At 45.5% G+C, this 27,274-nt stretch overlaps 1 protein-coding gene across 5 annotated transcripts in view; it reads right to left on the bottom strand.

The window, feature by feature from the left end:
* Fanca (FA complementation group A) overlaps positions 1 to 27,274 on the bottom strand; it is a 54,940-nt gene that overhangs the window by 26,257 nt on the left and 1,409 nt on the right. For 4 of the 5 annotated variants that reach the window (XM_048354901.1, XM_048354902.1, XM_048354905.1 and 1 more), the window contains exons 3-21: positions 26,730 to 26,823; positions 25,604 to 25,737; positions 25,398 to 25,493; positions 20,778 to 20,851; positions 19,098 to 19,210; positions 17,864 to 17,943; positions 17,196 to 17,229; positions 16,753 to 16,819; positions 16,280 to 16,392; positions 13,351 to 13,427; positions 12,784 to 12,925; positions 12,305 to 12,438; positions 10,479 to 10,589; positions 8,695 to 8,790; positions 8,552 to 8,611; positions 7,492 to 7,580; positions 3,055 to 3,115; positions 2,919 to 2,968; positions 970 to 1,046 (exon numbers count right to left, since the gene is read on the bottom strand). In XM_048354901.1, the coding sequence (XP_048210858.1) occupies positions 970 to 1,046; positions 2,919 to 2,968; positions 3,055 to 3,115; positions 7,492 to 7,580; positions 8,552 to 8,611; positions 8,695 to 8,790; positions 10,479 to 10,589; positions 12,305 to 12,438; positions 12,784 to 12,925; positions 13,351 to 13,427; positions 16,280 to 16,392; positions 16,753 to 16,819; positions 17,196 to 17,229; positions 17,864 to 17,943; positions 19,098 to 19,210; positions 20,778 to 20,851; positions 25,398 to 25,493; positions 25,604 to 25,737; positions 26,730 to 26,823 (1,702 nt within the window). The remainder of the gene's footprint in view (positions 1 to 969; positions 1,047 to 2,918; positions 2,969 to 3,054; positions 3,116 to 7,491; positions 7,581 to 8,551; positions 8,612 to 8,694; positions 8,791 to 10,478; positions 10,590 to 12,304; positions 12,439 to 12,783; positions 12,926 to 13,350; positions 13,428 to 16,279; positions 16,393 to 16,752; positions 16,820 to 17,195; positions 17,230 to 17,863; positions 17,944 to 19,097; positions 19,211 to 20,777; positions 20,852 to 25,397; positions 25,494 to 25,603; positions 25,738 to 26,729; positions 26,824 to 27,274) is intronic. The other variant, XR_007212260.1, reaches the window with a different exon arrangement.

Genomic DNA, 27,274 nt, shown 5'->3' with positions numbered 1-27,274 from the left:
AAAAAAGCTCAAAGATAGTACCCAGGCCAGGAGTTCAAACCTAGAACCAGCACACACACAGGCATGCACACACACACAAATAAATAATAATAAAATAGGGGACCCAGGCATCATAGTCACACCTGTAATCCCTAACTGTGATCCCTAGAGATCAGGGGACCATGGCTCAAGATCAGCCTGGGCAAGTCATGAGACTGTGAAAAGCAATGAAGAGTGCAGCACTCCACCCCACCCCACCCCCTGCTCTAGAAACAACAGGGCTTGTAAATTTCACTCTTAAGAGTTTACTCTTAGCTTCTATAACTCCATTTTGGTGACTCCATGCTAGAGGGCTGCACCCCCACCCATGAGACTAGTTCCTTGTAGTTTGAGATTTAAAAGTATGTAGCCCTTGTTCCTCTCTGTATCTAGGTAGTAACCATAGTAATAGTTACAGAAATGCCATGGGGACTGTAAAGTTGGTTCACTTATGATTGAGTACTGGATTGTTTTAGCCCACTCATGCTTGCTTAGTTGATATTAGAGGAACATGGAACAATTGTTAAAATAAAGTTGATATTAGGTCAGCCTGACCGCAAAATTCTGCTTCTATAAACAGCTTGCTTAACCCATTTGTGACTTGCTCTACCCCCTGCATTAACCCCCTGCACCTGTGCTATGTGACCACCTGCTGTATAATGCATAGCTCCTACCTTTAAAAACCCAGCCCTGTGGTTGCTCATTGCTGTTCTCTACCATCCTGATGGTGGAGAGCAGACGATGGGCACAGCTACATAAAGACTCCTAGGCCAATTGACTGAGTGCTGGTGATTTGATTGTCATGAGTTCGAGTCCTGGGTGACCAGGATACAACAGAGAATCCATCTCTACCAACGGCTGAATGTGGTAGCACAAGCTTGTCATCCACAGCAACACAGGGAAACACACACATCAAGGAAACAGAGAGCACAAACACAAAAAGTGGCTCACTCTGCAGCTGTTGGTCCTTGGCAGTGGCACAGGCTTGGCGATAAGCAGCATACTGAGATGGAGGGATTTTATCTGCTCTGTATCAGAAAATAATATACAAACCAACTATGATGCTCTGATTCTCAGCTTTGTAATTCTATAAAACGAAATCATAAAATAGGAGTAGAGCAGGCACTGGTGGCTCACACTTGTAATCCTAGATACTCAAGGCTGAGATCTGGGGATCACAGTACAAAGCCAGCCCGAGCAGAAAAGTCTATGAGACTCTAGAGTGCTTGCTTAGTGCACACAGGCTTCGGGTTCCATCTCCAGCACTGTGAAGTAGGGGAAGAGGGGATCTTAGACAGCTGTAAAAATTTCTCAGAACTCCCTCAATTAAAAAATAGAAAACCTGACTCTACTAATAAGTATTCATGAAATGAAGTCAACAGGAGCCAAGTCAGCAAGTTTCATGGTTTGACAGCCATACCACTCTGCCGAACCTTCACATGCAGAGTCCCTGCATCACACAAGGTTCCAGAGAACAGGAGACTTGATTTACTCTATTTTGTCTATGTTTGTGTGCCAGTTCTAGGGCTTGAACTCAGGGCCCCACATCTCAAGACTGACACATTGCCACTTTTGCCACATCTCCACTTCTAGCTTTTGAGTAATCAATTGGAGATAAGAGTCTCTCAGATAGGGTACCAGTGGTTCATGCCAGTAATCCTAGCTACTTAGGAGGCTGAGACCTGAGGATCACAATTTGAAGCCAGGCCAGGCAGGAAAATCTTTAAAACTCTTATTTCCAATTAACCACCAGAAAACTGGAAGTGGTACTGTGGCTCAAAGTGGTAGAGCACTAGCCTTGAGCAAAAAAGCTCAAGGACAATACTCAGGTCTCCAATTCAAGCCCCACAACAAAAAAACTCTGACTTTTCAGGCTAGCTTCAAGTCACAATTCTCAGGTTTCAGTCTCCTGAATAGCTAGTGTTTCAGGTCTAAGCTACTGGCACCCAGCTCTGATTTACTTTTTTTTTTTTTTTTTGCCAGTCCTGGGCCTTGGACTCAGGGCCTGAGCACTGAGCACAGTCCCTGGCTTCTTTTTGCTCAAGGCTAGCACTCTGCCACTTGAGTCGCAGCGCCACTTCTGGCCATTTTCTGTATATGTGGTGCTGGGGAATTGAACCCAGGGCTTCATGTATACAAGGCAAGCGCTCTTGCCACTAGGCCATATTCCCAGCCCTCTGATTTACTTTTAACAAGATAAAAAAAACTCCATTCTGAAGCAGTCAAGACAACGGAGAATTACAGACACAGGTACAAAGCCAGCTGAAGCATCAATAAATCATATTCAGCAATCCAAATTGGGTATGGTGACCATATCTCTATTCCCAGTATTTGCCTAGACCTGTACATTCTAGGATATGATCCATGCTGGAAAAAGCTATGTGAGATGCTAAGAAGAATGTATACTGAACCTCTACTGGGTAAAATGTTAAATCTGTTTGATCTGTGGTATTGTTTAATTCTAAGGTTTTTCTGTTGGTGTTTGATTTAGAAGACTGTTGGGCTGGGGTTTATCAATACTTGTAAGCCTAAAAGTGTTTGCTTAATGATCTGGGTGCACCTGTTTTTGGTTAACAACTGCAATTTTCTCTTCATGGATCATTCGTTGCATGAATATGAAGTGACTCTTCTTGTCTCTTCTGACTGATTTTAGTGTGAAGTCTATATTACCAGATATAATTATGGTTACTACTGCCTACTTTCATTAGAAGCCTGTGTTTGCCTTTGTCAGTGACAGAGATAATGCCAAGATGCTTTTCTACCTTAGAACCAAGTTTGAAGCCAATATTTTGCAAACAAAACACATGCATGACAAACAGATTTTCTACAAAAGAACCACAACTCTGTATTATCAAAACCTTGTTGGACACAGAATGACTACTACTGAAGCTTGTGCTTACCTCTTCAGAGACTCAATAAAATCTTCTCGAGAGTCAGGAACCAGTGGAAGCTACAAAGAAAATAGCTGAGTGAGCAGCAGATAAGGAAAAAGGATTGTCCCTGGTTCCCAATGAGTACAGGTAGCAGACCACTCACCACTCGTGGTGTAAGCAGGGCAGGAAGGAAGTAAGATATGTAGTAGGGCCGTCTGAATATGCTTCAGCATAGAAAAGCAAAAGATGACACAGTGAATACAGGCAAAAGGCATCATCCATTCACTAACAGCCCTGAGGGGCAGTTCTTATTCAAGATGTTTGATCATGTTAAGTCTGGTTGGTTTATTTGGGTGGTATGGTGGTAACGGAAATTAAACTTGGGGTCTTGAGCATTATAGGCAGGTGCTCAATCATTTGAGTCATCTCTCCAGTCCCCTATGGCATTGCTTATCAAGGCAGTGGCTCACTTATGCCCAGGTCAGCATGGGTTGCAATCTTCCTGCTTGTGCTTCCCCAAATCACTGGAGATGACAAGCATATACTCTTTATTATGCCCAGCCACTGTGCTTCCTTGAAGGTTGGGTAAACATGTAGTGTCACCATGCCTAGACACTGGTTTGAGATAGTCTCCCAAATGTATTTTCCCTAAACAGAGGGAGAAATCCCAAACTCATTCTATGAAGCTAATATCATACTCATTCCCAAACCAGGCAAAGACCCAACAAAAAAAGAGAACTACAGACCAATATCACTAATGAACACAGACGCAAAGCTCCTCAATAAAATATTAGCTAACAGGATCCAAAACTGATCAAGAAAATTATACATCATGACCAAGTAGGCTTCATCCCACAGTCACAAGGATGGTTGAACATCCGTAAATCAATCAACGTAATTCACCACATGAACAGAACTAAAATCAAGAATCACATTGTTATCTCAGTCAATGCCCAAAAAGCCTTTGACAAAATACAACATCCGGGCTGGGATGTAGCTCAGTGGCAAAGCGATTGCCTAGCAAGTGCAACGTCCTGGGTTCGATCCCCAGTACCAAAAAAGAAAACACAAAAAAATACAGTTAAAAAAAAACACCCAACCAAAATACAACATCCAGCTGGGAATATGGCCTAGTGGCAAGAGCGCTTGCCTCGTATACATGAGGCCCTGGGTTCAATTCCTCAGCACCACATATACAGAAAATGGCCAGAAGTGGTGCTGTGGCTCAAGTGGCAGAGTGCTAGCCTTGAGCAAAAAAAAAGCCAGGGACAGTGCTCAGGCCCTGAGTTGACGGCCCAGGACTGGCCAAAAACAAAACAAAACAACAAAATACAACATCCATACTTATTAAAAACTTTGGAGAGAACAGGAATAGATGGAACATTCCTCAAAACAATAAAAGCCATATACAACAGACCAAGTGCTAACATCATATTAAATGGAGAGAAACTTAAATCATTCCCCCTAAACTCAGGAACAAGACAAGGATGCCCACTCTCCCCACTTCTTTTCAACACAGTGCTGGAATCCCTAGCCATAGCAATAAGGCAAGAGGAGGACATCAAAGGGATCCACATCGGCAAGGAAGAAATAAAGCTATCCCTATTTGCAGATGACATGATCTTATATCTGAAGGACCCAAAAAGCTGTCTCCAAACTCCTACAACTAATAAACCATTTTGGCAAAGTAGCAGGATACAAACTTAATCCACAAAAGTCAGCAGCTTTTCTGTACACCAGCAATGTACAAGCAGAAAAGGAAATTATGGAAACAACTCCATTTACAGTAGTCAAAAAAAGAATAAAGTACCTAGGGATCAACTTAACCAAGGACGTGACGGGCCTGTTTAATGAAAACTATAAAAATCTAATAAGGGAAATCAAAGAAGACACAAGGAGATGGAAAGACCTCCCATGCTCATGGGTAGGCAGAATCAATATAGTGAAAATGGCCATATTGCCCAAATTGTTATACAAATTCAATGCAATCCCCATCAAAATCCCAGCTACATTCTTCACTGAAATAGAGAAAGCAATCCATAAATTCATATGGAACAGCAAAAGACCTAGAATAGCCAAAGCAATTCTAGGCAAAAAAAAGCAGTGCAGGAGGTATCACAATACCAGACTTCAAGCTCTACTACAGGGCCATCATAACAAAAACAGCCTGGTATTGGTATAAAAACAGATCGGAAGACCAATGGATTAGAATTGAAGATCCAGAAATAAAACCACACTCTTACAGTCAGCTGATATTCGACAAAGGAGCTAAAGACATACAATGGAATAAACAAAGCCTCTTCAACTACTGGTGCTGGGAGAACTGGGCAGCCATATGCAGAAAACTCAAAGTAGACCCAAGCCTATCACCATGCACCAAGACCAACTCAAAATGGATCAAGGACCTCAATATCAGACCTGAATCCTTGAAACTACTGAAGGTCAGAGTAGGAAAGACGCTAGAACTTATAGGCACAGGAAGGAACTTCCTGAATAGAGTCCCAGGGGGCACAACAGATAGGGGAGAGACTCGACAAATGGGAAATAAAATTGGCGAAGAAACATATGAGGAAATGTTCAACATCCCTGGTAGTAAAGGAAATGCAAATAAAAACAACCCTGAGATACCACCTCACCCCAGTTAGAATGGCCTATACTCTGAACTCAGGCAACAACAAATGCTGGAGGGGGTGCGGGGAAAGAGGAACCCTTCTCCATTGTTGGTGGGAGTGCAAATTAGTACAACCACTTTGGAGAACAGTATGGAGGTTTCTCAAAAAGCTCAATATAGACCTACCCTATGACCCAGCCATACCACTCCTAGGCATCTATCCTAAACAGCAAGTCCCAAGATATCAAAAAGACATTTGTGGGGCTGGGGATATAGCCTAGTGGCAAGAGTGCCTGCCTCGGATACACGAGGCCCTAGGTTCGATTCCCCAGCACCACATATACAGAAAACGGCCAGAAGCGGCGCTGTGGCTCAAGTGGCAGAGTGCCTGCCTTGAGCAGGAAGAAGCCAGGGACAGTGCTCAGGCCCTGAGTCCAAGGCCCAGGACTGGCCAAAAAAAAAAAAAAAAAGACATTTGTACTTCCATGGTTATCGCGGCACAATTCACAATAGCCAAAATATGGAAACAACCCAGATGCCCCTCCACAGATGAATGGATCCAAAAAATATGGTACCTATACACAATGGAATACTACATAGTGATTAGAAATGGTGATATATTGGTATTCTCAGGGAAATGGTCAGAACTTGAACAAATAATGTTGAGTGAGACAAGCCTAGAACATAGAAAACAAAGGGGCATGATCTCCCTGATATATGACTGTTAAGATGGGGTGACGGAGAGACAGTAGAGACCAGGTCTTTGAAACCAAAAACTGCTTGTCAAATAGTATTTCCCACAGGATTGGGGCAGCGACCTAACAGTATATAACTAAAACCAAACAACTACTCAACATATAAAGGTCAAAAATTGACCTCTCAGTGGAATACAATAGCTCAAAAGTTATGTATGTACGTTCATATAAGACTACTGTCGACATACTGTCTAATATCGACATTACATTTAAAGCCCTAGGCAAATTTTCTTGGGCCTGGCCACGTGGCTACTGTATATGTTCTTGATACATTGTATATTGTATATATGTCTACCTGACCTAGAGAAGGGAAAGAAAAACAGGGTGTAAGATATCACAAGAAATGTACACACTGCCCTACTATGTAACTGTACCCTTTTTGCACAAGACCTTGTCAAAAGAAAATTTGTGTTCAATTAATAAATAAATTAAGAAAAAAAAGAATCACTTTGGCTTAGATCTGAGGATTGAGGTTTAAAGCCAGCCCTGGCAGGAAAACCCGTGAGACTCATCTCCAATTAACTACCAAAAAACGAAGTAGAGCTGTGATTCAAGTGGAAGAGTGCCAGCCTGGAGCTCAGGGACAGCACCCAGGCCCTGAATTCAAGCCCCAGGACTAGCTGCAGCATTCTGAACTTTCTTCTTGGAACTGGTCCCAAATTCCTGACCTGGAATTAGTTGAGAATTCAAGATGTTTCAAGACCATATGAAATTCAATAAAGTTGTACTACTCAATATCCTCTCTACATTAGTTACCAAGAAGCATCAATTAAAAAGCCCCTGTGGCTGCGCACTGGTGGCTCATGTCTATAATCCTCACTACTTATGAGGCTGAAGTCTGAGGACTAGGGTTCAAAGCCAGCCCAGACAGGAAAGTCCATTATCTCCAATTAACCACCTAAAAAGCCAGAAGTCAAGCTGTGGCTCAAGTAGGAAAACACTAGCCTTGAGCAGAAAAGTTCAGGGACAGCACCCAGGTCCTGAGTTCAAGCCCCAAGATTAACAAAAAAATAATAAAATAAGAAATATAAAGCACTGTGGCAACACTATGGGTCATCCTCCCTCTCTACATATTTCCCAATAGACAGCAATATGGCTGTTTCAGACACTGCATGCTGTCACAGAAGGCATATCTTACAGCAGGATACAGTCTTTGTGTCAAAATGGGCAGAGCCCCCATACTGACGGATGTCATGGCAGCCCCTCAATGCAGCTTTCCAGTAGCCAAACTCACCTGGCTTCCATAACAGGCACTGGGATCTTCCCTGTATGTTCAAACACCACAATGGCCCTCTCCACATCCTTTGCTGCTTGGCTATGAGGCTGAAGAAAGAACAAAGATTTGAAAGGAAGAAAACCAGTAGACAGGGCTGGCATCAACCACTCTTCCTTGTTGCCAGGATCCTCTGGATAGATGAAAGGTAAAAGCTGAAATGAGTGCTGCGTTCCAAGTGCCAGGACATCCACACGAATACCCCAAATCCAAGCAGAGCCTTTTCCTCAGCTCAGCCAGGCAACACGAAGCTCCTGGACACAGCCCAGCATAAGCAGCTACTTATGAACAATGGTATATTTTGCGTGGAAAACTATATGGCATTTTTTTACCTACTTACTTTATTTCTTGCTAGTCCTGGGGCTTGGCCTAGGTACTGTCCCTGAGCTTCTTTTTGCTCAAGGCTAGCACTGTATCACTTGAGCCACAGTGCCACTTCCAGCTTTTTTTTTTGTTTGCCAGTCCTGGGGCTTGAACTCAGGGCCTGAGCACTGTCCCTGGCTTCTTTTTTGCTCAAGGTTAGCACTCTGCTAACTTGAGCCACAGCGCCACTCTGGCCTTTTCTGTATATGTGGTGCTGAGGAATTGAACCTAGGGCTTCGTGTATACGAGGCAAGTACTCTTGCCACTAGGCCATATTCCCAGCCCCTCCAACTTTTTCTGTATATGTGGTATTGAGGAATCAGACCCAGGGCTTCATGCATGCTAGGCAAGCACTCTGCCACTAAGCCACATTCCCAACCCAAAGCTGGCACTTTTCTATAATTTATAGGAAAACACACAGAATACCACTTCATTTGGCCTCATGTAAACTCAGAAATCCCAAGGAACAGTACAGACTGTACACCCTCTCTTCCCTCCTACCCTATCACACACAACAGCTGAGCAACAATGTAGACAAAATGCCTTTAAGAGAATTGCTGCTCCAGATACACCAAAGGTGAACAAGGTCCAAGATTAGGAAGGCCAAAATGCTTGAATCAGAAGAGGAAAACCACAGGGCAACCCAAATCCACATTACCTCAGCAACATCCCTGGCTAAGGACAGATCCTCATAGAGTCCCATGTTCTCCAAGGATACCTTGAAAAGAAGAGAACAGGGTGTGAACACAAAGACACAGAGCAGTTACTACTAGGAAGGTTAGACCAGGTGGTCAAACTTGCCTTGAGGTCAGCTAGCCGGGTCTTGGCCAGGGAGATATAGTCTGTGAGGAGGGAACGGTACTTGCTTGGGACCAGTGGCGGGTAGAGGATGTGGACCTGTGATAAAGTGCAGAGCAAGTGTCCATGCGCTGTCCCAGTGCTTCTGGGGGAAGTATCAGCACAAAGCAACATGTACAGTGAGGCTGAGTAGAGATAACTACTAGCCACTAGCTACTAAAGACATACAATTTGCAAAACTGAAAGCCATAGTTGAAGACTATCACAACTGAAGGCAGAAAGTTAAGAAGCAATTACACCACCATTGTTCTATAAATACCAGGTGTGGGCAGGTTGGATGGGATCTGGGGTGTGGAATGCCAGGCCTGACAACCAGGCCCTGTGAGCACACCAGCAGCTCCATACCACATGTCTGGTAACTTCCTGGCCAAACAGGACAAAGAACACAGCACAACCACAGAAAGTGGGATCAATACCAATTTGTTTGTGATACCAGAGAGGATAAAGGCAATGGCTAAGAAACTGTACTTTGGAGATGGCAATTCATATTTTCAGCACTGAGATGAATTCATAGGGAACTGACAGCAGGTACCACGTGTAAGCAAAGTGAGGCCCACAAGGGCTCAGACTAGGCTGTCATGTTATACAGCATCACTGGAATATAAAAAATAGGAAAGGCAGAGAATTCCCAAAGAAATCAGAAAGGAAAGGAAGATTCTGGGCAAGGGTCAATAACATGACTCCATGTCTCTTGACTCCTTGGTCACAGGCCCTAACCAGAGATGGAGCAGGAGGAAGGCCATTGGCAACCAGACCTCACATCCATCAGGGATGGAGGCAGGACATTCAGAGGGACTGAGGACAGGGCCATACCACTTCTGGTGGTAAGGGGGTCAGACACAACTCTACTGTGAGGCACTTTATCTGAAAGGATGGATAGTTTAGCCAAACCCCAGTTGGTTACAAAAAGGACAGGAATTTAGAAATGGGAATGGTTGTGGGGAGGTGACATTCCAGCTTCCTCAGTGACAGCTGCAGGGCCCTTCACCTGGCTCACTCACCCTAGCTCTGCCAGGATATAATAAAAAAAATTCTTAACAAAAATTCTTAACAAAAACAAGCTGAAGGGGCTGGGAATGAGGATTAGTAGCTGAGTGCTTACCTAGCATTCATGAAACCCTGGGTTCAATTCCTCAGTACCACATAAACAGAAAAAGACTCAAGTGCTACCTGTGGCTGAAGTGGTAGGGTGTTAGCCTTAAGCAAAAGAAAGCTCAGGTACAGTGCCACAGCCCTGAGTCTAAGTCCAAGGACTAGCAAAAGGAAAAAGGAAAGAAACAGGCTGAAGTGGGGTGTTGGTGGTTCATTCCTGTAATTCTAGCTTCTTGGGATGCTGAGATCTGAGGATTGTGGTTTGAAGCCAACCCGGGTGGGAAAGACAATGAGACTTTGCTGGTCCTGCTTCAACTCAGGGCCTGGGCAGTGTCTGTCAGATGTTTTTTGTTTTTTTTTTTCCTCAAGGCTAGCACTCTAGTTCCACACCCCTTGTCACACCACCGTGCCGCACAGCTCCTCACTGTATACTTCCTTGCCATACACCACCTCACTGCACACCTCTTCACCACACACTTGTGTGATTTGTTCACCCTCTTGAGCATTTGTACTTGCTCGCTTCATGTCTTCCTGTGGAAATGAAGAGGCTGTTCTGTCTCAGAGGATTGTAGGAGACTTGGGAGAGATCCCTTCATTGAGGAGGAGTAGAACCTTTGTGAGATGCAAATGCTCACCTGTAAGTAGCGGGGAGCCTCCCAAGGCACAAGATTAGACAGAAACTTGAAGAGGAAGACCAGTGCCTTCTTGCTGCAGTGATGGTAGCCACGTGCACTGCCAAAGCAGGCCTAGGGAAAGAAGACATACCTGAACCACAACTCGGACCCACAGTCACTCAAGTCCCAGGCCTGAGGTCACACCAGCCACTGATGGCCTTAAGGACACTTAACTACACAACTCAGCATGTCACTGACTAATCACTAACCTGAGACTCTCCTTGGTCAGTCTGGGCTTGAACTCTGGACGTAGGTGGCTTCTTCTGTTTATGTGGTACTGAGGAATCAAACCCAGGGTTCTAATTCTGGGACTAGTGGTTTTTTGTTTGTTTGTTTGTTTTGTGGGGTTTTTTTGGCCAGTTCTGGGGCTTGGACTCAGGGCCTGAGCACTGTCCCTGGCTTCTTCCCGCTCAAGGCTAGCACTCTGCCACTGAGTCACAGCGCCACTTCTGGCCGTCTTCTATATATGTGGTGCTGGGGAATTGAACCCAGGGCCTCATGTATACAGGGCAAGCACTCTTGCCACTAGGCCATATCCCCAGCCCTGGGACTAGTGTTAAAAAAACTACCAGGGCCATTTAACTCCAGAGGGCCAAGGTTCTCCCAGAAGATGTGCACCATACAAGCACCAGTAACAGATCTCAGCGTGGCATCATCAGCCACGAGTGGGTCAGGCACACATCTGTTAGTGCCTCACTGTGGACCAAGCAGATAGCGCCCACCCACTTACTTAGTGGAATCTCCAGCTCAAATGGACAGCTGGGAAAAGCCCGAGGACCCAGAGCAAAGAATACCACCAGCCTCACCCTGGATCTCAACCACCCTTTCCAGGATGACCCTGAAGGAGCAGAGACCAATAGCATAAAGGCTTACAGAGGCTGCTGCCCTTCAAAGCTAGTGGGAAAACTGAAATCGTCTACAGAGAACTAGATAGTTACATGTATAAAACAGCAAATCTACAGTGTTTTTTTTTTCATAAAAGAAACAAAATGCCTAACCTTCAAATTTGATGCCCCAAAGGTTCCACCCTGGCTGGGACCAGGTTCTCACGCCAGATGGCAAAAGGCTTCCCCCTAAGAGTATGGACTCAAGACAAACCCAGATAAGGACTTTCAAAATCCTCTTCAGGCAAGTCTGATGCCTGCTCAGATTCTAGAACTACTGCACAAACTTTCAAAAAGTAAGTAGAGGCTAGGAATATGGCTTAGTGGTAGAGTGCTTGCCCTAGTATGCATGAAGCTCTGGGTTCAGTTCCTCAGTACCACATACACAGAAAAAGCCAGAAGTGGCACAGTGGCTCAAGTGGCAAGAGTGTTAGCCTTGAGCAAAAGAAGCTCAGGACAGTGACCAGGCCCTCAATTCAAGCCCCAGGATTAGCAAAGGAAACAAAACAAGAGATAGAGAGAGAGAGAGAAGATATTCTGCAGAAAACAAAAAGACACAGAAGCATTCTCAGTCTCTGACATGAGAGATCTGTGACCCCAAACTTTCAAATGGGAGTAGCACTTCATGCAGAGAAGCAACACTGCTTCCACTCTACCTGATGGGTTCTATGACCTTAGATGAGAGGGAAGGGGGCTCTGTCAAGCAGGTGAGGAAACAGGAGGGACATGAACCTCCAGCCAAAAGGTTGCTGGATATTCATGTGAAGGTCTATCGGGGCCAACTTTGCCAACCTGACCCTCAGCTGGCTCATCCTCACCAAAGAGCATGACATAGGGATCCAAAAGGGTTCCTGTGCCCAACTCACCCAACACACTGAAGCACTAGTTGTCCAGGTAACTCACCTTGAACCAGTCTGCATAGGATGGGAACACTGAGGGGCCCTCCAGTGCAGCTTGGCGCACAATCAGGAATGCGGTGACCAGACTGTCCAGGTGGTAGCTCTCAAAGGCACAGGCCATCAATCGGGCCACCCAATCTGTGAGACCATGACACAGTGAGCAGGCAGATAAGGGCAGCACACAAACTAAAAAATATGAGTTCTGCTGGTGATCAAGTGTCCCAGCTAGGAGAATGTACATGTCCAAACACCAGCTTAGAGAAGACTAGGTAACAGCCACTGCATACCAGAGACTAAAGGAAAGAGCACTGGCTCAGCTACCTCAGAACCCAGTGAGCAATAACCATCAACAGACAGGAGGTTCCTGGCAGGTAAGGAAGGGCTACACAATGAATTCATCCCCAATTCAGATTCTGCTGACACAAGGAAGCAACTGTACATGTGCATGCTCAGCAGCACCACTAGATTCCCATCAAAGTGCACCTTTAACCAGCTGCTGTGCCTCAGGAAAACAGATGACCAGCGTGGACATGCAGGAGAGCACACGCTGCCAGTGAACCTCCTGAGTCTCCAGGACTTCCTGCAAACAGCCAAGTGACTCCTCTGGACTCAGCATCACAAAGAGCTGAAACAAAAGCCCCAGCTCCCTTCAGTGGCAAAGTAAACCATGGTTAGACAGGCATTAGTCCCCGTCTTCCTCCTGAGGCCTGGGCCCACTGCAGCCACATATGCCATTTCCTACCAGAAAGGCACAGTTGTGGCAAGGCGTGCCAACACGGGGTCTATGGCATCTCCCCTCTGCAGGGATCAGCACTAGCTGGAGCAAAGCTCATCTAGGGCTGGGGGAATCTGCCCAGCTGCCAGCTCTGTCTCCTGAGCCTGGGCTACAGTCCAGGTGAGGATGACTATGTCTTACTGAAGACCTCAAACTTTCCCATGTGGGCACTGTCCACAGCAGTCAGTCTGGTGAGGACCTGGCCCTGGTCCAAGCCAGTCTGAGCTTACATCCCAACACTCCATAGCATCAAGTCTAAATTCATTACCACTCACCCTGCGGTACAAAGTGGTGAGCAAAGTGTGCGTCTTTGCAAAGCTCCACTCTCTCTGATTCTGAATGGCATCAGACACTGAGGAAGAACAGACAGACAAAAACTTCATGTCAGCAATTATGAACAAGCTATGTTTGGTCTGGTGGCGGCGGCAGTGGTGGCTCACACATGTAATACTAACTCTTCAGGAACTCACTCACAAATCAGTAATGAGTGCCTGTGAGGCCAGTGATAACAGGAAGCCTATAGTAAAGAGATTTGGGCTCCTTTCCTAGCGATAACCAGTGAAAACAGGATTAGAGGCATGACCCAGCATTATTGGGCCAGCTGAGCAAGTACAAGGCTCTGAGTTCAAATTCCCACTACTGCCAAAATAAATAAATAAATAAATAAATGGAAAAGGCTGTTTTCAAGCTTCTATGTAAAATTATGAACTTGTTTTATTTTTGTCTTATTTTTCCCCCAAACTCAGCTTGAAATCAGGGCCTGAGCACTCTCCCTAGTTTGCTTTTGATCAAAGCAAGCAAGCACTCTAACCACTTGAGCCACAGTGCCACTTATGTGGTGCTGAAGAATCAAACCCAGTGCTTCATGCATGCTAGGCAAGGACTCTACTGTTAAGCCACATTCCCAGCCCTTTTGCCTTGTTTTTTTGTTGCTGTTGGTTACTCAGGGCCTGGGCACTGTCCCTAAGCTCTTTTGCTCAAGGCTGTGCCAGTTTTGGGTGATTAATTGGATATGAGTCTCAGACTCTTTTGCCTGGATTGGCTTTGAAATGTGATCCTCAGATCTCAACCTCCAGAATAGCTAGGATTACAGGCATGAGCCACAAGCACCTGGTTTCAATTACTTTTAACTTTTTTAGCAGTACTGGAGTTTGAAATATGGGCCTGACACTTGCTAGGCAGGTGGTCTACTACTGAGCTAAACCTCCAGGCGTTTTTTGCACTGGTTATTTTACATGTGCATGCATGCGTGCATGCGGCTTAAATTCAGGGCCTTAGTCTTACTCAGCTTTTTCACACAATGGCTGGAACGCTACCATTTGAGCTAAGGGCAGTTTGCTGTTTAACTGGAGATGGGAGTCCCACAGACTTTTCTACCCAAGCTGACTTTGAAATGTCATCCTCCAAGTCTCCTCCTCCTGAGTACTTACAATTACAGGTGGGAGCCACCAGCACTTGGGTTTACATCATTATTTTTGAGATAGGTTCTCACTCCCTTCCAGTGCATGTGGACCACAATCCACTTCTCTTAGCTGGGATGACAGGCATGCCAACAATGCCCAGTTTCTGTTGAGATAAAGTCTCAAGGTCTGTTCTGTTCAGCCTGGCCTCACACCATCATCCTCTCAATCACAGTCTGCTAAGAAGCTAGGATTACAAGGGGGTGAGAGCCACTGGCATCTGGCTTATTTTGTTACTTTTAAACTGTAAACTCCCAATAAGCCAATCCTACTGCTGAAAGGATGCTCAGCATGGAGCATGTTTGATGAGCTAAGACAAGTCCTTTGAAAAGCACCTGACAAGACACTACAGGGAACCTTACCCAAGCACCCACCCTGGGGACACATAGAATGGCTAGCCGCCAAGGTGTTGGCAGCCTGGTGTTAAGTCCCAATAAGATACCTACAAGGCAGATGACGTTAAAAATTTCTGGGGCTGGGGATATAGCCTAGTGGCAAGAGTGCCTGCCTCGGATACACGAGGCCCTAGGTTCGATTCCCCAGCACCACATATACAGAAAACGGCCAGAAGCGGCGCTGTGGCTCAAGTTGCAGAGTGCTAGCCTTGAGCGGGAAGAAGCCAGGGACAGTGCTCAGGCCCTGAGTCCAAGGCCCAGGACTGGCAAAAAAAAAAAAAAAAAAAAATTTCTAAGAAGTGCTGAGTGCCTATGGCTCATGACTGTAATCCCAGCCACTCAGGAGACTGAGATTTGAGGATGCCAGTTCCAAGCCAGCCTGGACAAGAAAATCCATGAGACAGACTCTTAACTACAATTAACCACCAGAAAATGGCTGAAAGTGGTGGAGTGCTAACCTTTACTACAAAACCATAGGGACAGTGCCCAGACCCCATGACAGACAAAACTGGAAAAAAAAAAAAAAAAGTAGGGCTAGAGGTATGACTCAAGTGATAGAGCACCAGCTGAGCAAGCAAATCAAGCAAGAGTGCAAAACCCAGAGTTCAAATCCCAGTACTGATATACACACAAGGCCCAGAGCTCAAGTCCCAGTATTCACACAAATTTTCTAAGAAAAATGCTGGCATTTGGAGACAAGTAGGAGGATAGAGGGTGGCAGACCAGTCTAGACTATACTGTGAGTCTAAGGTCAGTTTGGGATACATACATATTCAAAAAAAGTTCATCTATGGCTGGGAATGTGGCTTAGTGGTAGAGTGCTTGCCTTGCATGCATGAAGCCCTGGATTCGACTCCTTAGTACCCTATACACAGAAAAAGCTTGAAGTGGTACTGTGGCTCAAGTGGTAGAGCACTAGCCTTGAGCAAAAGAAACTCAGGGGCAGTGCCCAGGCCCTAAGTTCAAGCCCCAGGACTGGAAAAAGAAAGTCCTTGCGTTAAAGTTATTTATACTTTCTAACAAGATGAGTGGCAATTCTTTTGTCTTCTCTATTTTAATTCTGAATTTTCTTTTTTAATGATTGTGGGGATCAAACTCAGAGCTTCGCATATGCCAGGCAAGTGCCCTGCCTTGAAGTAAGTCATGAAGTAACAAAGCATCCCTCATGATCTTGGTTGAACTTAGTGTTCCATCACATCCACATTAATTCAGGACCTAGACTCCTATAGAGGATAGAGCCACAAATCTGCCTAAGAGTCTGTGTTATACCTATCAAAGCATCAGCAAGACAACAGGGGAACAGACTCCCAGACTGGGCAGGGGACTACCACTATAGTACTGGGTCCTACCTTTCAGCATAGGGCTGTGTGTGAGAATCTGGGTCAGAGTGTGACTGAAGAACCTCTTGAGAGAATCTGCTGAAATCATGCCACAACTCGCAAGTCCACTGAACATGTCAAACCTGTAAGGCAGGAAAAGGTTCTCAGGAATCATAGCACTGCCCATCACACGGACCATGTTCAAGCACCAGCAAGGCTCACAAGCACCTCTTTGCTTTAAGTCTTGAAAATGCTTTGTCACATAGGCCTTGAAGGGAATGTAAGTATCAGAGATGGCCAAGAGTCCAGAGCTGGCAGGAGACTAAAGATAGGTTAGGAAGAGAGGGACCCTACCCTAAGGAACAGGCAAGTCACATGGGGCACAGGGAGGGAAGGAAGAAGCTGGGAAGAGACCCTTGGCTCTGGCAGCCAGCGCACCAAGGCCAGGTAATACTGCCCTGGCTGTGGACCCAGCTGAGCAGCAGCAGGCCTCCCACACGTACCAGCCCTTTACCACCCTGTAGGCTGAGGTCTCCTCCTGCAGGTCAGCAGCAAGGGCATCAAGCGCAACTGACAAGAAAACATGGGACAATAAACAAACGTCAGCCACAAGCAGAGCCTCTCTCCGACCACTCTACATGCTCTCAATCTTGACAGCACAGGCCTCTAGGTCCAGCAAAGGCTCTCAGGACACTGGGGTCTGCAAGCTACAGAATTAATGAAAACACACAGACCTATGAACACTACACTAAATTGGTGTCACTTTACACATCTAGAAACTAAACCACTAGAAACTGAGAACCAGAACAAAAGGTAGTGGTAAGTTCACAACAAATTTTAGCCACAAACTGGGCCTCTAGAGCCAGTGCTCTATAAGGGAAACAGAGGAGTAAGCTGCTCCATATGGAAAGGCCACAGCTACTGGAATTGCTAAGATGCAACTTACAAGTCAGCATTCTCTGGAGTATGGCTGCAGCCACCTGTTGTAGCAGAATAAAAATTCCCATCAGCCAATAATTCTCAACAGCCACATGCTTACTACCACACATGAGAACTATTATGTAAAGTATGACGTTGACTTTACAAAGAGATTGAATTTTAAGATTTCTTCATAAACCTAGAAATTGAGCTTTCTCAACATCCACTGTGATATCTGAGCATTTTCAGCAGGCCCTAAGGCTGCAGGCCCTGCCAGGCTGCATCTTCCTGGCCATGTATGCCCATTCTTGAGAGTGCCTGGTAAGAACAGGACAAGGACAGCCCGAGTGTACCCTAGCTCTCCCCTCCCACATTGTGTAGCAAGCACAGGCCTGGGGCTGGGCAGCTAAGCCCATGAGCCTTCCCTGGAGGCCTTCAGAAAGGGGAAGGCATTAGGTGAAGAAACAGAGCAACCTGTCCCCATCTCCCACCACGTGTGGGCTCCCAGAGTCACAGCCCTGGGAGGACCACACAAGACCCTTATCCTCAACAAAGCTCAAACCAAAATGTGGGGCAGAAGATTTGGCCTAGAACTTCCAGAAGGGAACAAAATTTTAGAATGGAACTGCTCTTTAGGCTACAGGACATTGCCACAGGAGCCCAACTCTCCAATGTTCACATTACTTTTCCTCCTACCTGGGGCATCTTTTCAGGTACCACAGTTCTTGAACCTGAGTTTTCCTGAAATCCTTTCAAAACCAACAGCTGTACAAAATCTGAAAATCCACAAACACATTTGTATGTATTATGGCATCCAAACATCTGTGAATCACACCAACACCCACGTCAAAGGGATGGATTTGTGCACGAACTGGGGGGCTAAGCCAGTGTGGAATGCCTAACCCCAGGGGAGGCCTTGTGGCTGCCATTGCTCATCTGATAGGAGGGACACTCACCAGCCAGGTTTCCTTCCACTCAATGTTGAGGGAAATACTCGTAAGTCAAGTTTATGCTAAGAACTTTTCCTCTTAACACAAGAGACAAATTCAGGGGACATCTACAGATTGTCCCTGTACCATTCCCCAACACCAACCTCAAAGAACTGGAGCACTACATTTATCTTTTCTTCTTTTTTTTTTTATTTTGGCCAGCATTTTGCTAAACTGACTAAGCTGTGATCCTCCCAATTCAGCCTTCTGTGAGGCTGTATTACAGGTGTGTATCATCACACCAACATAATCATCTGAAGAATATTCTGAAGAACATTCTGAAGAATAAACAAGGACTGACACACCTTTGGAAGAACTATAATCAGGAAGCTTGAAATTAAAGCATCTGTCTAATCTCTAATTTAAACTTCACCTACATGTGGCAGGTTACAGGAGCAAAAGAGCAGTTCATATCACCAGTATATTCTTCTTTTTTTTTTTTTCCTTTCTGCCAGTCTTAGGGCTTGGACTCAGGGCCTGAGCACTGTCCCTGCCTTCTTTTTGCTCAAGGCTACACTCTACCACTTGAGTCACAGTGCCACTTCTGGCTTTTTGTTTCTGTGATGCTAAGGAATCAAACCCAGGGCTTCATGCATGCTAGGCAAGCACTCGGCCACTAAGTCACATTCCCAGCCCAGGATACTGTCTTTTGAAAACAAAGAAACCCACTAACTACCAGTGTGGAGCACAGGCTTCTCATCTAACTTTTGCTTATTGGAGTCACTTCTCAGTGGTGAGTGGCATTGCAGGGTCTGAGGATCAGAGCAAAAAGGGGACTAGAGGCACTCTAAAGAAAAATTTGCTTCTGCCAACAGCTAACTTAGTACATTCTCCAGCCACTCAGGGTAATGTAATCTGGGCCCCAGCCAAGTGAGGGAAGGCTGCTTTTCTCCCTGGTGTCAACATGAACCTCCCTCAAAGTCCACATGCTATGTACATACCAGAAAGTATGGCTCTGGCGATATCTGCAGATGGGCAGGAGGCTTCTGTCTGTTCACACAAAAGACACAGGTTCTTGAAGAGCCACTCAGCCATGGCCTGAACACTGGGATGACTGGGGACACACAAACACCCAAGCAGATCCCCTCAGTCCTTACCTCCAGGCAGTTTTCCTTTAATATTCACTTTACTACAAAGAACAGACCAGTGAGGATGAGCTGGCAGCCAGCAAGTCCTCTGTCCCAGAAATCCAAGTAGACTAGGCTAGGCATCTGCCTGTGCCACTGACATATTTATTTGGAGTAGCTTCCTGCTGTGGTAAAGTTCAGTGATAATCAGATAGTAATGGAGTAATGGGTTCAGGTCTTGCTCAGTTTTTATTGCTCATGGTTGATACCACCTAGACCACACTTACTGTTCACTTTTTGCTGATTAATAGAAATAAGAGTCTGGAGGATTTGTCTGCCCAGGCTGGTTTCACACTCCAGTCCTCAGATCTCAGCTTCTTCTTTTTTTTTTTTTTGGCCAGTCCTGGGCCTTGGACTCAGGGCCTGAGCACTGTCCCTGGCTTCTTCCCGCTCAAGGCTAGCACTCTGCCACTTGAGCCACAGCGCCGCTTCTGGCCGTTTTCTGTATATGTGGTGCTGGGGAATCGAACCTAGGGCCTCGTGTATCCGAGGCAGGCACTCTTGCCACTAGGCTATATCCCCAGCCCAGATCTCAGCTTCTTGAGTAAGATTATAGGCATGAGCTGCTGGTGCTCAACTCAAATATTGTTTCTGTTATCTCCTCCACAACATTCTTCCAGCTTTATGCAGTTATATCTTCTTACCACATTCATTTACTGACTCCTAACAGGATTTCATTTTTTTAATGTAGTTGTATACATTCTATCAACCATATTTACCTGAATATCTTTTTCAGTTTTTAAAATTATTATCACAAGATATATCTAATAGGTCTGGAGGCATGACTCTAGTACTAGAACACCTGCCTAGCAAATACAGCGCCTTGAGTTTATAACCCCACTAGCCCAATAACAAAACAAGCAAATGGAAGACATATCCAATTCAGAAAACAAAAGCATAATAAAGACTTTAATCAGCTAGGTACCAGTGGTTCATGCCTGTTTTCTAGCTACTCAGCAGACCGAGATCTGAGGATCACAGTTATAAGCCAATCCAGGTAAGAAAGGCTATGGGACTCTTATCTGCAATTAACTACCAAAAAGTCACAAGTATTAAGAGTGACTCAAGTAGTACAAACGGTAGAGTACTAGCCTTGAACACAAAAGCTAAGGGATAGTGCCCAGGCCCTGAGTTCAAGCCTCAGAAGAGCACACATAAAAAAATACTTTAGTCCAAATAAATGTTAAAGCAATTATTCCTCCAGGTACTCTTTGGCATGAAAATATAAATAATTTATAACTGACTAGATAGCAAGAATTATGTAATGCTAATCTCCAACTAACTTCCAAAAAAGCTAGAAATGGAGTTGTGGCTCAAGTGGTAGAGCACTAGCCTTGAGCGCAAAAGCTCAGCGACAGCACCCAGGCCCTAAGTTCAAGCCCCGTGACCAGCACCAAAAAAAGGGGCAATATCCACATTTCAAAAACAACAGCAAGGGCCTGGGAGAAAAATGTCATGTAATGTTAAAATAACACAGAAGCATTAGTGCAGTACCTTTCCAGCAGCTCTCGCAGGCTCACAACACTCTGCATATGAAGACGCCACACAGCCTCAAGCAACAAAGAGCGCTGCAAAAAACAACAGCATTATGTGTGTTTCCCTTAAAATGTTATCTAAGTCCATTCAAAACAGAAAGTAGAGCTTTCAATTTTGAAAGCATGTGCACACCAATGGTTCACACAAATGATCCTAGCTGCCAGGAAGCTAAGAGTAGAAAGATAATCATATGAGGCCAACCCAAGCAGAAAAATTCTTCAAAACCTATCTCAAGGGGCTGGGAATATGGCCTAGTGGTAGAGTGCTCACCTCATATACATGAAGCCCTGGGTTTGATTCCTCAGCACCACATACACAGAAAAAGCCAGAAAAGGCGCTTTGTCTCAAGCAGTAGAGTGCTAGCCTTAAGCAAAAAGAAGCCAGGGACAGTGTTCAGGCTCTGAGTTCAAGCCCCAGGACTGGGAGGGAAAAAAAAAAACCCTATCTCAAAAATAGCCAGCAAGGGCTAGAATACTTGCCTAGCATGAATGAAGCCCTGGGTTCGACTCCTTAGTACCACATAAACAGAGAAAGCCAGATGTGGCGCTGCTAGCCTTGAGCAAAAGCAGCTAAGGGACAGTGCCCAGCCCTGAGTTTAAGCCCCAGGACTGGCGGGGAAAAAACAAATAGGCAGCAAAAAATAGGACTAGAGGGCTGGAAATATGGCCTAGTGATATAGTGTTCACCTCATATACATGAAGCTCTAGGTTCAATTCCTCAGCACCACATATGTAGAAAAAGCTGGAAGTGGCACTGTGGCTTAAGTTGTTGAGTGCTAGCCTTGAGCAAAAAAGAAGCCAGGGACAGCGCTCAGGCCCTGATTTCAAGCCCCAGGACTTGCAAAAAAAAAAAAAAAAAAAAAAGGGCTAAAGATACACACATATCCAGTGGTAGAGGTCCAGAATTCAAACCCCAATGTCACCAAAAAGAAAAAAAAAGGGGGGGGGGAAGGGATAAGAAAGGAGAAAGGAGGGCTGGGAATATGGCCTAGTGGCAAGAGAGCTTGCCTCGTATACAGGAAGCTCTGGGTTCGATTCCCCAGCACCACATATATGGAAAACGGCCAGAAGTGGCGCTGTGCCTCAAGTAGCAGAGTGCTAGCCTTGAGCTAAAGGAGGCCAGGGACAGTGCTCAGGCCCTGAGTCCAAGGCCCAGGACTGGCAAAAAAAAGAAAAAGAAAAGAAAGGAGAGAGGAGGAGGACAGGGGAGAGGAAAGGAATAAAGAGCGGAGATGATTGGGGGAGGGGAAGGAAAGAGAGGGAAGGGAAGAAACAAAGTTAAGTTAGAATCCCTGCATGGCTTGAAGGACTTGTGTCATCTGTTCATATCTACCTGGCCTTCATTCAGTTCATGTATTACTACATCTACATTCAGCACCTTCCTGCAGCAGACTCCTCGCTGTCCTGCACTGAGCATCTCTGTCCACTCCTCTCTATGACAGTTCTGACTATTTCCCACTGGTCCCTAGTAAGCAATTTCTAATCCTTTCTGCATACTATGACCCACATATTCTAGAATACACAGTGAACATGCCTATATCATTTAAGATTTACTACACAGTATAAGGTTCTCTGGAAAGGAAACCCACCACATGGTGCAGGCAGAGAAGAGTTTATTGGGGGGAGAGCAAACTGCCAGCCCACACAAGATGGAGGTGTGAGGAGACAGAGAGGAAGGAAGAAGAGAAAATGAAATAGAGAAGAGAGTAAGAGAGAAAGAGAGAAAAGTAGAGGGGCTGGGGATATGGCCTAGTGGCTAGAGTGCTTGCCTCCTATACATGAAGCCCTGGGTTCGATTCCCCAGCACCACATATACAGAAAACGGCCAGAAGTGGTGCTGTGGCTCAAGTGGCAGAGTGCTAGCCTTGAGCAAAAAGAAGCCAGGGACAGGGCTCAGGCCCTGAGTCCAAGCCCCAGGACTGGCCAAAAAAAAAAAAAAAGAGAGAGAGAGAGAGAGAGAGAGAGAGAGAGAAAAGTAGAGAGAGCAGGGACTCATGTTGAGCTGGATTATATAGGGAAAGGTGGGGGTACGGCTAGGTAGATTGAATGTGACATCAGAAAAAGGGGAGGTAACTGCCTCAGGTGTGCCAGTGACCTAGGTAATGCCGGTACTGGGTCCATTCTTAAACAGGTGGGGGGCATCTGCATGGAGCCCTCCCAGGGGTGGATCTTACATTCTGGCCTTTTAATAATTATGAAAAAGGATGTAGACTCTCTCTAGCTACTTCCTGCTGGCAAGGGGCATTGACATTAGGAGTAAAAAAAAAGATGCGGCCCCTCCGGGAGGAGGTAGCAAGCAGCAATCCCTTGGTGGTAGATGCCAGTCCTTGAATAAAGCCTGGAAGAAGTCTCATGAGGCAGAGTTATTTCTCCAAAACCACCCACTTTTTCCTTCTACTTGTGGAGATCAAATGCAGAACAGCTAGCCTTTGAGAGGGAACCTGGGGGGGAGGGGGGGGCAGTCCCTGGAACCCAGTCGGTGTCTCATTCATACTCTCAAGGGCACCAGCCAAAAAGTTGAGCCATTGAGACTGATTTTCTATCCTATGAGGCATTTTGACTTTATGGAGTAGTCTGGTGAGGACATAGGAGTCCAATAAGGATATGGGGGGGGGGGGGTGTCCACATGGACGTAGATGGGAGTCCACAAGGATGTAGAGTCAAATTCTTGATTCAGACATCCCTGAAATGAGAACAGACTGGCCAAAAAGGCATCCAGGATCCCTCTGGCATGGTCGAACAGAGGACCTGTAGACCGGGGTCATTCACCAGACATAGAGAGGAGATGGTGTGGTAGATTCCTAGCCAGCAATGGCAAAGGCAATCAGTCTGAAGTGAGTTTCCTCAGGCTTTCAGCAATTTGATTGGAGGAGGGGTGGTCAAGGAGGCAGATTAACCCTTGGAAGGGCAAAGGGAGGAGAGGGCCCAGTGACTCCTGACTCTGTCCCCTCTAGAGTCATGGCACCAGATGTAGGTTCGCCGGAAAGGAAACCCACCACATAGTTCAGGAGAAAGGAGTTTACTGAGGGGAGAGCAAACTGCCAGCCCACACAAGATGGAGGTGCCAGGAGACAGAGGGGAAGGAAGAAGAGAAAAAGAGAGAAAATGAAAGAGAATAAGAGAGAAAAGTAAAGAGAGCGGGAACTCGGGTTGAACTGGGTTTTATAGGAAAAGGTGGGAGGATGGTCAGTTGAAATGTGACCTCAGAGAAGGGGGAAATAACTGCCTCTAGGTGTGCCAGTTACCTAGGTAATGCAGGTACTGGGTTCAATCTTAAACAGGTGAGGGGCATCTGCATGGACCCCTTACAGGGGTAGATCTTACACATAGGACATGCCCTTTTTCTTTTCTTTTTTTTTTTTTTAACCAGTCCTGGGGCTTGGACTCAGGGCCTGAGCACTGTCCCTGGCTTCTTTTTGCTCAAGGCTAGCACTCTGCCCCTTGAGTCACAGCGCCACTTCTGGCCATTTTCTATATATGTGGTGCTGGGGAATTGAACCCAGGGCCTCATGTATATGGGGCAAGCACTCTTGCCACTAGGCCATATCCCCAGCCCAAAGACATGCCCTTTTTCAATGGTGTCTCCCACACAAAGACCCTCACCATTCAGAGGGAGATTTTTGGCATCCCATTGAACATTGTTCAGGTCACACTGATTTTTATCTCCTATGCCTGCCCTTAATTCATAAAGCTCCTGCTCTCTCCACACTCCATATTGCTCTCAGTTCCCCCAGGAAGCTTTCCTAACAACCAATCCAATGCATACCTTTGTTTCTGTGCACATCAGCACCCACACATGGGTGCAGCTTATGACTTTTATCATAGATGATAGCAAGTGCAAGAACCATAAGAGTACTGACAGATTGAATGGGCTCTATGGTGTATATGAGATAAAAGAGTGGAAAAGACCAGTATCCCTGTCTTTGTTTACTTGCTGATCATATTTAATATGCAAAGAATACTGAGGTATTTTAATTCTTTAAAAATTATGCTGGGGGCTCACGCCTATAATCCTAGCTACTTAGGGGCCCAAGATCTAAATATCACATATGTAAGTGAGCTCAGGCAGAAAAGCCTGTGAGACCTTTTTTTTTTTTGCCAGTACAGGGGCTTGAACTCAGTCTGGATGCTATCCTTGAGCTTCTTTGTACTCAAGGCTAGCGTGTAACACTTGAGTCACAGCACCACTTCCTGCATTTTCTGAGTAGTTTATTGGAGATAGTTTCAGGATTTTGCTGCCATGCTGGCTCTGAGATCCTCAGATCTCAGCCTCCTGAGTAGCTTATCTCCAATTAATGAACAGAAAACCCAAAGTGATGCTGTGGTTCAAAGTGGCAGAGTTGAGCAAAAGAGCTTAGGGACAGTGCTCAGGCTCAGAGTTCAAGTCCCATGACCACCACCAACAACAACAACAAAAAATACTAATGATAGGTAGAAATGAACAAACAGGACATACTGAGGTACCTTCTGCCCCACCCTCATGGGCATCTGATAATCAATCAGTAAGATATTTGGCCTAATTTCTAAAAAAAAAATCAGCACAACACTGCTTACATCAACAGAACACCTGTAAATTTACCTGTATTTTCCATAATTCTTGACAGAAGGAGAGACGAGAGAACATACTGTGTGCCAATAAATACTGAGCAATCTCTAACAAGAAAGAGAGCTTTTTCTGAAAAGAGATTTAAAAAAAAATTTTTAAGCACAGGAAAATTACTCAAAACAGTATTTTTTTTAATCCTACTTTCCCAAACTGCTTAAAAATAAGACTGGCATCTTAACTCTCTGCTCTGGGCTGAGCAGTATCGGGTGGCTTGGACTCTTGCAGACTTGCTCCACATTGCCGGCAAATATCCTGGCTGACAGAATCCCCACAGGAATCCCCAGCCTTGAGGCTTGATCTTGCAAAGCAGAGCCTTAAAGAGAAAACAAAACCAGAGCCATTTTTTTTTTTTGGCGGGGGGCGGAGAGGGGAGGGGAGGATCCAGTCCTGGGTCTTGAACTCAGGGCCTGGGTGCTGTCCCTAAGGTTTTAAGACTAGTGCTCTACCACTTAAGCCATAGCTCCACTTGCAGCTTTTTTTGTTTTGGGTTTTTTTTGTTTTTTTTTTTTTTTTGCCAGTCCTGGGCCTTGGACTCAGGGCCTGAGCCCTGTCCCTGGCTTCTTTTTGCTCAAGGCTAGCACTCTGCCACTTGAGCCACAGCGCCACTTCTGGCCATTTTCTATATATGTGGTGCTGAGGAATCGAACCCAGGGTTTCATGTATTCGAGGCAAGCAGTCTTGCTAGTAGGCCATATTCCCAGTCCCTCTTCCAGCATTTTTGGTAACTAACTGGAGGTAATAGTCTCATGTACTTTTACTGTTCTGAATGACTTTGAACAGTGATCCTCAGGTCTCAGCCTCCTGAGTAGCTAGGATTACAGGTTTGAGCCACCCAGCCAGAGCCATGTTTTTTCTTTTTTTGGCCAGTCCTGGGCCTTGGACTCAGGGCCTGAGCACTGTCCCTGGCTTCTTCCCGCTCAAGGCTAGCACTCTGCCACTTGAGCCACAGCGCCGCTTCTGGCCGTTTTTCTGTATATGTGGTGCTGGGGAATCGAACCTAGGGCCTCGTGTATCCGAGGCAGGCACTCTTGCCACTAGGCTATATCCCCAGCCCCTACCATGTTTTTTGTTTGTTTGTTTGTTTGTTTTGCCAGTCTTGGGCCTTGAACTCAGGGCCTGAGCACTGTCCCTGGCTTCTTTTTGCTCAAGGCTAGTACTCTGCCACTTGAGCCACAGCGCCACTCCTGGCTGTTTTCTATATATGTGGTGCTGAGGAATCGAACTCAGGGCAAGCACTCTTGCCACTAGGCCATATTCCCAGCCCCAGAGCCATGTTTTCATACAACAAATGCAGTGATAACTCACCTATAAAGGAACTAGAACTATCTGCGTAGATCTCAGCACTGTTACAATCAACCAATTTGCCAAGACACAATTTTTCACACAGTGGATCTTCCACCTAAAAACCAAAATTTAGAGAACTCACTTTTAATTCAATCTGTGTGCATATAATGCACGCCTGCTGGGAATTCTCAAATGTTTTTTTTTAATCTTTTATTATACAACTGATGTACAGAGAGGTTACAGTTTCATACGTTAGGCATTGGATACATTTCTTGTAATGTTTGTTACCTTGTCCCTCATACTCCCCTCCCCCCTCCCCCTTTCCCCCCTTGAGGTGTTCAGTTCGCTTACACCATACAGTTTTGCAAGTATTGCTTTTGTTGTTGTTTCTCTTAATTTACCCTTTGTCTCTCAATTTTGGTATTCCCTCTCAATTTCCTAATTCTAATACCAGTATACAGGGTTTCCAATATACTCAGATAAGATTACAGAGATAGTGTAGATACAATCCAAGATCTCAAATGTTTTTAAAAGAGAAATTTACAATAATTCCTTGGAAAATTATT

Source organism: Perognathus longimembris, chromosome 10 (assembly GCF_023159225.1).
Source record: "Perognathus longimembris pacificus isolate PPM17 chromosome 10, ASM2315922v1, whole genome shotgun sequence".
Lineage (NCBI taxonomy): Eukaryota > Metazoa > Chordata > Mammalia > Rodentia > Heteromyidae > Perognathus > Perognathus longimembris.
Note: the sequence above shows the minus strand (reverse complement) of the source record. Positions and strands in the feature narration are given on the sequence as shown.